The sequence below is a fragment of the Mobula hypostoma genome, chromosome 20 (assembly GCF_963921235.1).
Source record: "Mobula hypostoma chromosome 20, sMobHyp1.1, whole genome shotgun sequence".
Taxonomy (NCBI): domain Eukaryota; kingdom Metazoa; phylum Chordata; class Chondrichthyes; order Myliobatiformes; family Myliobatidae; genus Mobula; species Mobula hypostoma.
Genome location: NC_086116.1, coordinates 4866170 through 4879502, shown reverse-complemented (window position 1 = coordinate 4879502; position 13333 = coordinate 4866170). Strand labels below are relative to the sequence as shown.

At 43.0% G+C, this 13333-nt stretch overlaps 1 protein-coding gene across 1 annotated transcript in view; it reads left to right on the top strand.

The window, feature by feature from the left end:
• The window catches only part of LOC134359293 (plexin-C1-like), a 182538-nt gene extending 171627 nt beyond the window's left edge, over nt 1–10911 (top strand). Inside the window, exons 30-34 of the mRNA XM_063072290.1 lie at nt 545–708; nt 2517–2664; nt 9197–9337; nt 9426–9500; nt 9705–10911. Of these exons, the coding sequence (XP_062928360.1) occupies nt 545–708; nt 2517–2664; nt 9197–9337; nt 9426–9500; nt 9705–9806 (630 nt within the window). The 3' untranslated portion in view covers nt 9807–10911. The remainder of the gene's footprint in view (nt 1–544; nt 709–2516; nt 2665–9196; nt 9338–9425; nt 9501–9704) is intronic.
• The last annotated feature ends 2422 nt before the right edge of the window (nt 10912–13333 follow it).

The window sequence follows — 13333 nt, the reverse complement described above, 5'->3', positions numbered from 1 at the left end:
GTTCACTGTAGTACTGGTAAAGGTACTGGAGACTGAGTTTGTATGGTAATGAAAGGCTGGTGATATATTTCTAAGTCAGGATGGTGCTCAACTTGATAATGTTCTCATATGCCTGCTGCCTTTGTCCTTCTTGTTGGAAGAAGGATAGGATTTGGGGGGCACTGCAGGAGTGGCCTGGTTGGAGAACTGCAGTGCATTTTGTAGATGACACAGTTTGATGAGGGAATAAATGTTTAGGGACTGGATGGTCTGCTAATTAAGTCAGTCGCTTAGTCCTGGAGAATGTCAATTTTCTTGAAAAATATTGGCACTGCATTCATCTAGACAAGCTGAGATAATAGTAAGTTCATCCTTCCTTTAGCTATTCTCATTGCACATCTTCAGTCAGACCTTCAAATTCTGGTGATACCATTCATCCAGTCAGCTACCTGCAATCAGGCAAGGTCCCTCCCCATAAACAGTTCGATAATGTTCTCAGTTAGAAGTGCTAACATACCAGCTTTTTTCCATCTTCCACTCATACTACTGATTTCTTCTGTTTCAGGTTGCACTTCAGCCTTATGTTGAGAACTTATTTAGAAGCATCTGGAGCATACAAAATTCCAAAGCACCTATTGCCATTCGGCACATCTTTGATATATTGCAGGCGCAAGCTTACAATAAGAAGATAACTGATCCTGATGTGTTGCATATCTGGAAGACGAATAGGTATCGAAGCTTGAACTGATGCATCCATTTACTGAGAGTTATTGAAGTTTTCTTTATGTCTTTTGAGTGTTCAGGAAGTAGCAAATGCATCCTGGAAATCAACAATGGACGATTTCACCTTCATGAAGAGGCGGAGATCTGAAGGACAAAGCCCCTCCTCCTTCCCTTTCTCCCATGAAGAAGGAATCTCACCATCAGATTCCTTCTTCTTCAGCCCTTTGCCTCTTCCACCTATCACCTCCCAGCATCTCATTTCATTCTTCTTTCCCACCCACACACCTCCCTCTCCTGATTTTACTTATCACCTGTCAGCTTGTACTCCTTCCGGTCTTCCACACCTACTTACACTGGCTTCTTCCCCATTCTTTTCCAGTCTTGATGAAGGGTCTCAGCCTAAAACGTTGACTCTATTCCTCTCTACAGATGCTGCCTGATCTGCTGAGTTCCTCCAGCATTTTGTGTTTGTACCTCTGGATTTCCAGCATCTACAGAACATCTTGTGTTTAGTATATAATTTACAGGATTGGAAAGAGTATGTAGCCTCACCTAATGTTCAGGAGATAGAGGAAGGTCTGTACCAGCTAATTCACTCTGCAGTCTTCCTGCGCCTTACACCAACATCAACAGAGATGCTGCAAAAAAAAACCAATGTCGAGGCTCCAAAGGGCTTCACAAAGGCAGGCAGTGCCTTCCGGACAACCCGTTGACTCCTGACTTAAAGGAGCCGCAGTATCTACTGCATATGGATTGCCCTGAGGTGACAAAACTCTTGCCTACTTTATTAGGAAGAACCAGGACTGATGAGAATGATCAGGAGATTGAGTAGATAATTAACAACAGACACAAGGCATTGGAAGCCTTACATTTCTCAAAAAGAAACTACTCTACAGCCACCTGAAAGCAGAGGTCTTGCTGAAGATCTGTGGACATTTAGAATAGATAATGGGTGGAAAAAGATGGACTCAGTGACTGACTGAGAGGCATGACATGCATGGGTTCTTCATAGTGTCTAGGCCATCTACAATCCGAGCAACACACACAATATGCTGGAGGAACTCAGCAGGCCAGGTAGCATCTATGGAAAAGAGTAAACAGTCAAAGTTTTGGGCTGACCCTTCATCAGGACTGGGGAAAAAAAAGATGAGAAGTCAAAGCAAGAAGATGAGGGAGGGGAGGAAGAAGTACAAGGTGGTAGGTGAAACTGGGAGAGTGGGAGAGGTGAAGTAAAGAGCAGGGAAGTTGATTGGTGAAAGAGATAAAGGGCTAGAGAAGGGGGAATCTGATAGCAGAGGGTGGAAGACCATGGAATAAAAGGAAGGGGGAGGAGCACCAGAAGGATGTGATGAGCAGATAAGCTGAGAGAGGGAAATGGGAATGGGGGAAATGGTGAAGGGGGGGCAATTACTGGAAGTTCGAGAAATTGATGTTTATTCCATCAGGTTGGAGGCTACCCAGAAAGGTTGCTCCTGCAACCTGAGTACGGCCACATTGTGGCAGTAGAGGAGGCCATGGACTGACATGTTGGAATGGGAATGGGAAGTAGAATTGAAATGAGTGGCCACTGGGAGATCCCGCTTGTTGCTGGCAGGCTTGGCGAAGCGGTTTCCCAATCTCCTTCGAGTCTCAGCGACAATCCAAATAACCAAGGCACTCACTGTTAATATGAATCCCTTCAGTGATCTTCAACAGTGTTGGAGTCTTGTCTGATAATGGTACAATACTATCTAATGCCGTTCTATGGACCTCGTTTATTACATAATCCTTAAATTGACATGGCTACGTTTTAACAATGTCTTCTTTTTTTCCAGTCTTCCACTCCGCTTTTGGATAAATATTATTAAAAACCCCCAGTTCGTGTTCGATATTGAGAAGACCCCACATTTGGATAGCTGCCTCTCTGTCATTGCACAGGCTTTCATGGATTCATTTTCCTTATCATCACAACATCTTGGGAAGGTAATTATGTAAGAGCTGATATGAAACGAGGTATAAGTTGGGTACCTGTGGAATACTTACTGATTGAGGCCCACCCTAGTATACACCTGGTCAGTTAAATCACCCATTTGTCGTGGAGCTCATCTCATACATCTAACCAGCTGTATACAGATCCATCACCTACGCTTGGTACGTTATAAAAATGTACCATAAACTGAATCATGCAGACTAAGCCTGCCCTTCATATATATCACACCTTTAATTTTCCCATTATACCTTCTAAAAGTTATATACCCAATCATTTGATACATCCAATTAATGTTTGTGCCCATTGAACTCTGTCACAGGAACATACTTTATCTGCTTTCCTTGATCGAAGTGCCCTTTACATACTCAACTTGCTTCTTATACTCACCTTCCTGCCCAGTCATTATACACTCCAACATCATACACCCTACCTTCTACCTTCACATTCTGTTTGGCAAGCTCTTACTGTCTTGCAACCTACTGTAGTCACAAGAGGTTTTATAGATGCAGGAAATCCAGAGCAACTCATAGAAAGTGCTGTTCTCCTCTTCTTCTCACCTGCCCATCACTCCCCCTCCCCTTTCTCCCATTGTCCACTCTCCTCTCCTATCAGATTTCTTCTTCTTCAGCCTTTTACCTCTTCCACCCATCACCTCCCAGCTTCTCACTTCATCCATCCTCTCTCACCCACCCACCTTCTCCCTCTTCTGGCTTCACCTATCACCTTTCAGCTTGTACTCTTTCTTCTCTTCCCACATTTTGGCATCTTACCCCCTTCCTTTGCAGTCCTTCAGAAGAGGCTTGGCCCAAAATGTTATCTCTTTATTCCCCTCCAAAGATGCTGCCTTCAGCCAGCAGTGGTGTCGTGGCATCAGCACCGGACTTCCAGGCACATGGTCCTGGGTTTGAATCTGGCCACCTCCTTGCATACGTTCCATCGGTGCTGGATTGAGCATTGAGCCTCATAAAACACAAACAAAATGCTAAAGAAACAGCAAAAAATTCTGCCTGATGTGCCACAAGGCACGAGAAAAGAAACAACAAAGATGCTGCCTGACCTGCTGAATCCTCGGGCATTTTGTGTGATAATGTAGCATAGTTTCACCCAGACCTTCAATGCGGGGCTCTCAATTTGCCCACTTTTCTAATTGTGGGTGTTGCTTTCACTTGTTCAGAAGAAATAATTAAGGTCAGGGTCAAGTGAGATGACCGAGTGGTAAATAACTAACCGAATTATAATTGCTCCCTGCCTTAACACCAGGTTAAAATTAAAATTAGAATTGATGATTTTGTTACATATATTGTAGCAATGTTAACTTGTGTTCCCATCACTGCTTGCTTCTGAAAATTGAGCACAGATTTAGAAATATAGAACTATGAAAATTTTAAATTAACATTAAAGCCCATTAAGAGTACTTTTCAATGACTGTCTGAAAACATAGATAAAGTAGGGCAGCATAGTAATGTACAGGTTAGTGTACTGCTATTACAGCGCCAATGACCAAGGTTCAATTCTGCCACTCTCTGTGAAGAGTTTGTATGTTCTCACCATGACCACGTGGGTTTCCTCTGGGTGCTCCGCTTTCTTTCCACATCCCAAGGACACACGGATGGGGTTAGTGAGTTGTGGGCATGCTACGATGCTGCTGGAAGCGGGGTGACATTTGCGAGCTGCTCAGCACAGTCCTCGCTGACTGGACATAAATGATGCATTTCACGGTACGTTTTGATATTTCAATGTGACAAATAAAGTTAATCTTTGGTCTTTATCTTTTCTTTACATAAGTAGTTTAACATCATCAGAGGCTGATGGGTAATGTGTCCTCGTTGGCACTCAACACCCCTCTCTGTAACCAGATCTTGGCCTTCTTGATGGAAAAGCCCCACGCTCCATCACACTGAGCACTGGTGTACTCCAGGGTTGTGAGCTCAGCGCACTACTGACTCATGACTGCACTGCCAAGTCCAGCTCAAACTGATGATACTACAGTGGCTGGCCTCATCAGCAACAATGATGAGTCAGCATACAGAGAGCAAGTAGAGAGGCTTGTCAAATGGTGCGTAAACGTGGGCAAAAGAGTTGATTATGACTGATCACTTTCCATTGCGCATCAATGGCTCTGCTATGGAGAGACTGAAGAGCACGAAGTTCCCTGTTGTGTGCATAACAGACAATCTTAACTTGGACCCACAACTCCTGCTCACTAGTCAAGAAGACAGAGCAGCACCTAAACTTTCTGAGGAGACTGAGGCATGCAAGAATCCACGCCCACATTCCAACAACTTTCTACAGGAGCACCATCGAGAGTGTCCTGTCTGATTGCATCATTACATGGTACTGAAGCTGCAGGGCGTTGGACTTGCAAGTCCCTACAGAGTACTGTAAAAACTGCCAAGATCTCTCTGCCCCACCCCCATTAGTGACATTTATCGGGAGCTTTGCAAATGAAGGGCCCAACGCATTGTTGAGGATCCCTACCACTCATCCCACAATCTCTTTGACCCACTATCATCAAGAAGGAGGTACAGGAGCATCAGGACTAGGACTGTCAGACTGGGTAACAGCTTCTTCCCTCAGGCTGTGAGACTGATGAATACCCTGCTACCACAGGACCGTCACTAGGACAGCTGTTTACCGTTTACCCATGCTGCGCTTTACTGCATGCATTTAAATTATATTTAATTCTATTTATAGTATAATATTTTGGTTTATGTGCTGTGTGTGATATATGTTGTGTGGGTGCACCATCAGATGACAATAAACTTGAACTAGTTCTAAAAGTAGATATAGAAACATAGAAACATAGAAAATAGGTACAGGAGTAGGCCATTTGGCCCTTCGAGCCTGCACCGCCGTTTATTATGATCATGGCTGATCATCCAACTCAGAACCCCGCCCCAGCCTTCCCTCCATACCCCCTGACCCCTGTAGCCACAAGGGCCATATCTAACTCCCTCTTAAACATAGCCAATGAACTGGCCTCAACAGTTTGCTGTGGCAGAGAATTCCACAGATTCACCACTCTCTGTGTGAAGAAGTTTTTCCTAATCTCGGTCCTAAAAGGCTTCCCCTTTATCCTCAAACTGTGACCCCTCGTTCTGGACTTCCCCAACATCGGGAACAATCCTCCTGCATCTAGCCTGTCCAATCCCTTTAGGATCTTATACGTTTCAATCAGATCCCCCCTCAATCTTCTAAATTCCAACGAGTACAAGCCCAGTTCATCCAGTCTTTCTTCATATGAAAGTCCTGCCATCCCAGGAATCAATCTGGTGAACCTTCTTTGTACTCCCTCTATGGCAAAGATGTCTTTCCTCAGATTAGGGGACCAAAACTGCACACAATACTCCAGGTGTGGTCTCACCAAGGCCTTGTACAACTGCAGTAGTACCTCCCTGATCCTGTACTCGAATCCTCTCGCTATAAATGCCAGCATACCATTCGCCTTTTTCACCGCCTGCTGTACCTGCATGCCCACTTTCAATGACTGGTGTATATTGACACCCAGGTCTCGTTGCACCTCCCCTTTTCCTAATCGGCCACCATTCAGATAATAATCTGTTTTCCTATTTTTGCCACCAAAGTGGATAACTTCACATTTATCCACATTAAATTGCATCTGCCATGAGTTTGCCCACTCACCCAACCTATCCAAGTCACCCTGCATCCTCTTAGCATCCTCCTCACTGCTAACACTGCCACCCAGCTTCGTGTCATCCGCAAACTTGGAGATGCTGCATTTAATTCCCTCATCCAAGTCATTAATATATATTGTAAACAACTGGGGTCCCAGCACTGAGCCTTGCGGTACCCCACTAGTCACCGCCTGCCATTCTGAAAAGGTCCCGTTTATTCCCACTCTTTGCTTCCTGTCTGCTAACCAATTCTCCACCCACACCAATACCTTACCCCCAATACCGTGTGCTTTAAGTTTGCACACTAATCTCCTGTGTGGGACCTTGTCAAAAGCCTTTTGAAAATCCAAATATACCACATCCACTGGTTCTCCCCTATCCACTCTACTAGTTACATCCTCAAAAAATTCTATGAGATTCGTCAGACATGATTTTCCTTTCACAAATCCATGTTGACTTTGTCCGATCATTTCACCGCTTTCCAAATGTGCTGTTATCACATCCTTGATAACTGACTCCAGCAGTTTCCCCACCACCGACGTTAGGCTAACCGGTCTATAATTCCCCGGTTTCTCTCTCCCTCCTTTTTTAAAAAGTGGGGTTACATTAGCCACCCTCCAATCCTCAGGAACTAGTCCAGAATCTAATGAGTTTTGAAAAATTATCACTAATGCATCCACTATTTCTTGGGCTACTTCCTTAAGCACTCTAGGATGCAGACCATCTGGCCCTGGGGATTTATCTGCCTTCAGTCCCTTCAATTTACCTAACACCACTTCCCTACTAACATGTATTTCACTCAGTTCCTCCATCTCACTGGACCCTCTGTCCCTTACTATTTCTGGAAGATTATTTATGTCCTCCTTAGTGAAGACAGAACCAAAGTAATTATTCAATTGGTCTGCCATGTCCTTGCTCCCCATAATCAATTCACCTGTTTCTGTCTGCAGGGGACCTACATTTGTCTTTACCAGTCTTTTCCTTTTTACATATCTATAAAAGCTTTTACAGTCCGTTTTTATGTTCCCCGCCAGTTTTCTCTCATAATCTTTTTTCCCCTTCCTAATTAAGCCCTTTGTCCTCCTCTGCTGAACTCTGAATTTCTCCCAGTCCTCAGGTGAGCCACTTTCTCTGGCTAATTTGTATGCTACTTCTTTGGAATTGATACTATCCCCAATTTCTCTTGTCAGCCACGGGTGCACTACCTTCCTTGATTTATTCTTTTGCCAAACTGGGATGAACAATTGTTGTAGTTCATCCATGCAACCTTTAAATGCTTGCCATTGCATATCCACCGTCAATCCTTTAAGTGTCATTTGCCAGTCTATCTTAGCTAATTCACGTCTCATACCTTCAAAGTTACCCCTCTTTAAGTTCAGAACCTTTGTTTCTGAATTAACTATGTCACTCTCCATCTTAATAAAGAATTCCACCATATTATGGTCACTCTTACCCAAGGGGCCTCTCACGACAAGATCGCTAATTAACCCTTCCTCATTGCTCAAAACCCAGTCCAGAATAGCCTGCTCTCTAGTTGGTTCCTCAACATGTTGGTTCAAAAACCATCCCGCATACATTCCAAGAAATCCTCTTCCTCAGCACCTTTACCAATTTGGTTCACCCAGTCTACATGTAGATTGAAGTCACCCATTATAACTGCTGTTCCTTTATTGCACACATTTCTAATTTCCTGTTTAATACCATCTCCGACCTCACTACTACTGTCAGGTGGCCTGTACACAACTCCCACCAGTGTCTTCTGCCCCTTAGTGTTACGCAGCTCTACCCATATCGATTCCACATCTTCCCGGCTTACGTCCTTCCTTTCTATTGCGTTAATCATGAAGGAGATGCATTTACTTCACTAACAAGTTTGAGATGGCAGGGACGGGAGAGGAGAGAGCCCTTTACTTAAGGCTGTTCCCCTGACCAGTCAGATCTTGGGCTGGTCAGTTTCATTTACAGAGTGTTTAACTGACAAGATTTGCAAGATCTGTCCTTTTCTGCATATTGGATGTTTGTCGGTCTCCGTTACATGGCTTTTCATGGATCCTATTACGTTTCTTTATTTTCCTGTGGGTGACTGCTACAAAATTAATCTCAAGATTAATTTTACAATAAATCTTGAGATTTATCATCTCAAGATATCGCAAAGTATGTATGGTTAACATACCCTGATAATAAATTTATTTTGAACTTTGGATATATTGCCCTCTCAGGATTAGCTCAGTGAAAGTACTGTTGTTTGAATGAGAAGATTATGGTTTCACACCCGGTTCTGGATCCCTGAGCAGCTTGTCCAAGATGAAAGAAATACTGCATCGCCGCAGTTGCCACTTTCTATACGAGATGTTGTTTGCTGTTGGATTGGTTTAGAACGTCCATAGGCACAGGTTTAAAAAGGAAGAGAGCTATTTCACAGACTTCCTGCCTAATACTACCTTTCAATCGCCATCAGCAAAAACAGATTTAACTTTACAGGTATTCCAAAACAAAAACTGCACTGCTAAAATTATTGATTTGTTTGTACTAAAACAAACTACTGAATGATCCTTTTTACTTTTCAATGTCACGTTGTACCTTTCATTCTCAATGTCACATTCATTTGTGTCAATGTGCAAATTAACCAACAGACTGCAGGTTTGATTAATTGTTGCATTAGTTGCCCTAATGTTCCTCCCTATGATCGCTGAGTATTTCCAACATTCAAATATTCTGCTTTTTATCTGAAGTATTTATTTGGTCATCAGAATAATACTGTTATCTCACTGTGAGCTCATTGGCTGTTGTACTTACCTACATTGTAGCAGCTACCACACTTCTGTAAAATTTCATTGGTGTAATCTGATACTACAAAAGGCAAATAGAAATGCATGGTACTTCTTTTCAGCATTCTCCAACAAATAAAGTGCTTTATGCCAGAGATGTTCCACGCTACAAGGAGGAAGTGAGAAACTATTACCGGCAAATTGCTGATCTGGGTTCCTTGAGCAAGGAGGAGATGGAGAACTTTCTCATGGAGGAATCCCAGGTACTAAGTTTTAAGCCAAAAATTCCTGAGCCAGTTCATTTCATCTCCAGATGGTAATATCTTTAACAATGTGATAATTTCCTTTCAGAAACATCAGAATGAATTTAAAGAAAAGGATGCTATGATCGAACTAGGGAAATACATCCAAAAATATTCTGCTCAGGTAATGAACTTTGTATTGACACAATGGTTGAACACAACATTATTTAACAGGCCAGATAATCCAAGAACTCTTTGACATGTGTTCTCTTAGTGTTGCTAACCCCCTCCAAACTCAGAGCAAAGGCAGTGAATGAAGTTGTGGAGAGGCATGGGAGTGAGCCGGGTGACACTGATTGCCCTTACCGACCTCTGCTTATGTTTCCAGCTGGAGAGCAGAACGGAGAGTGAGAGTCTGCAGGTCATGAGGGAAGCCATTTCAGAGATCCACGAGTACTTACACCACAAGTCCAGCTGTACGTGGGAATGAGCTGCCTCCGCGGCATGGATCTGCGGCCTTTGACCCCGGGCCACATCAATGGATGGGCTTCCAGTGCCCATTCCCACTCCTGTCTCCTGCCCTGTGGTTTGGTGCCCACAGAGACGTTCAGCCCAGGCTGGTCACCAGGTGCCGCTGCACCTGGGCACAACTCTGCAGCCGATCTACCAATGAATGGGAGGTTCCCGCTCTGACCCTTTGAAGGTTTATACTGTTCGACATTTTTACTACTGTCACTTTTTGTGATGTATAATTTGTTTAAGTCTACAAGTCAACTGGATATTTTCACCTCAAATAAAAATCAGGAAAAAAACTGCAGGTATTGTAAATCTAAAATCAAGAAAGAAGATATTGGAAATACTCAGCAGGTCAAGCAGTATCTGTAGGAAGAAAAACTGGCAATGTTTGGCACACAAAGTCAATCAAAAAGGTTTTAATTTACTCAGCGAGTCAAGCTACTTGAACTACTGAGTTATTCCAGCTGTCTGTCTCTGTTCTGGATTCCAACATCTGTACTTTATTGTGGGAAATCTGTTACTTTTAAGAATTAAGCTAATGTGCATTTTGCACAATTGTTAATTACGAAAAATAAATTTAAAAAAATTATGTTTACATAGCACACACAAAAAAAGCTGAAGGAACTCAGCAGGTCAGGCAGGATCAGGACTGATGAAGGGTCTCAGCCCAAAGACTCGACTCTTCACTTCTCTCCAGAGAAACAGGTTGACCTATTGAGTTCTTCCAGCATTTTTGTGTATTGCTTCATTCCAGCATCAGTAGAATCTCTTGTCTCTATATTACATAGCTATTAACACTGTATTCCAAAACAAAAACTGCACTGCTAAAATTATTCATTGTGTTTGCACTAAATCGAACTACTAACTGAATCGTTCTACTTTTCAATGTAATTTTGTACCTTTCATTCTCAATGTTACACATTAATTTGTGTCAATGTGCAAATTACTTAACACACTGCAGGTTTGAATTTTGTTGTACTTAGTTGGCATCTTACTTCCCAGTAAATGAAGTCTGGGATTTTCCATATTTTACCAGAATAAATGCAAGAAGTCACTTATAAAGTGACTTTTTGTGAAACGTTTACAGTAATTTACAGTAAACATTGTTTTACTTCTTGTGTGGTTACTTTAAAAAGAAAACATTTATTAATTTTACAGCATGAATAAGTAACACTGACCTAAGAGCCATGGGTCTCTGCAACACATTTTCATCAGCCTTGGTTCAAGTTCTACTTTGGGTTTGAGTAAATAATTTTGGGTGGATTCCCCATGCAGTGAGGAAGATAATATAGAGTGAGAGAGAGATACTGTTTGTCCATACTGATCACCAAGCTGCCACTTACATGAATCCCACATTAATTCCATTTTTATTCCTGTTATATTCAAGGATGGCGTGAAAGAATAGGATCTATCAAGTGTGATAGTGGGAAAGTGTGTATGAAACCAGAGGAAATAGCAGAGGTACTTAATGAATACTTTACTTCAGTATTCACTATGGAAAAGAATCTTGGTGATTGTAGTGCTGACTTGCAGCAGACTAAAAAGTTTGAGCATGTAGATATTAAGAAAGAGGATGTGCTGGAGCTTATGGAAAGCATCAAGTCGCCAGGACCAGTTGAGATGTACCCCAGGCTACTGTGGGAGGCAAGGGAGGAGATTGCTGAGCCTCTGGCGATGATCTTTGAATCATCAATGGGGACGGGAGAGGTTCCGGTGGATTGGAGGGTTGCAGATGTTGTTCCTTTATTCAAGAAAGGGAGTAGAGATAGCCCAGGAAATTATAGGCCAGTGAGTCTTATTTCAGTGGTTGATAAGTTGATGGAGAAGATCCTGAGAGGCAAGATTTATGAACATTTGGAGAGGCAAAATATGATTACGAATAGTCAGCATGGCTTTGGCAAAGCCAGGTCATGCCTTACGAGCCTGACTGAATTTTTTGAGGATGTGACGAAACACATTGATGAAGGTAGAGCTGTAGTTGTAGTGTCTATGGATTTCAGCAAGGCATTTAACAAGGTACCCCATACAAGGCTTATTGAGAAAGTAAGGAGGCATGGGATCCAAGGGGACATTGCTTTGTGGATCCAGAACTGGCTTGCCCACAGAAGGCAAAGAGTGGGTGTAGACGGGTCATATTCTGCATGGAGGTCGGTAACCAGTGGTGTGCCTCAGGGATCTGTTCTCGGACCCTTACTCTTAGTGATTTTTATAAATGACCTAGATGAGGAAGTGGAGGGATGGGTTAGTAAGTTTGCTGATGACACAAAGGTTGGAGGTGTTGTGGATAGTGTGGAGGGCTGTCAGAGGTTACAGCGGGACATTGATAGGATGCAAAACTGGGCTGAGAAGTGGCAAATGGAGTTCAACCCAGATAAGTGTGAAATGTTTCATTTTGGTAGGTCAAATATGATGGCAGAATATAGAATTAATGGTAAGACTCTTGGCAGTGTGGGAGATCAGAGGGATCTTGGGGTCCGAGTCCATAGGATGCTCAAAGCAGCTGCGCAGGTTAAGAAGGCATACGGTGAATTGGCCTTCATTAATCGTGGAATTTAACTTAGGAGCCGAGAGGTAATGTTGCAGCTATATTGGACCCTGGTCAGACCCCACTTGGAGTACTGTGCTCAGTTCTGGTCGCCCCACTACAGGAAGGATGTGGAAGCCATTGAAAGGGTGCAGAGGAGATTTACAAGGATGTTGCCTGGATTGGGGAGCATGCCTTATGAAAACAGGTTGAGTGAACTCGGCTTTTTCTGCTTGGAGCAACGGAGGATGAGAGGTGACCTGATAGAGTGACATTAATCAGAGGCTTTTTCCCAGGGCTAAAATGATTGCCACAAGAGGACACAGGTTTAAGGTGCTGGGGAGTAGGTACAGAGGAGATGTCAGGGTTAAGTTTTTTACTCAGAAGTGGTGAGTGCATGGAATGGGCTGCCGGCAACGGTAGTGGAGGCGGATATGATAGAGTCTTCTAAGAGACTTTTGGATAGGTACATGGAGCTTAAAAAAATAGAGGGCTAAGGGTAAGCCTAATAATTTCTAAGGTAGGGACATGTTCGGCACAACTTTGTGGGCTGAAGGGCCTGTTTTGTGCTGTAGGTTTTCTATGTTTCTACATTCTCTCTATCACCACATTCTACCACTGACCTACACTCGAATGGCAATATTAAACAAGGAGCCCCTTCCTTTCTTTATCAGGCTGCTTTTGGACTTCTTTTGGTTAGCTAGCAAGGAATAATCCTCTTGCTATGGTATATTTGGATTTTCAAAAGGCTTTTAGTAAGGTATCACACTGAAGTTACTAAAATTAAGGTTGATTGTATTGGGGAACAACTAACAGGTTGGAAGACAGTGAACATTGGGATACCACAAAGATTGATGCTGCAGCCCCATTTGTTCCACAACAATTTATTTGCATGAGGGAATCATGCAAGGTGTTGATGCAAAGCTAAGTGGTTGAGTAAGCTGATAGGAGAATGCAGAGAGGCTTTAGAGGGATAT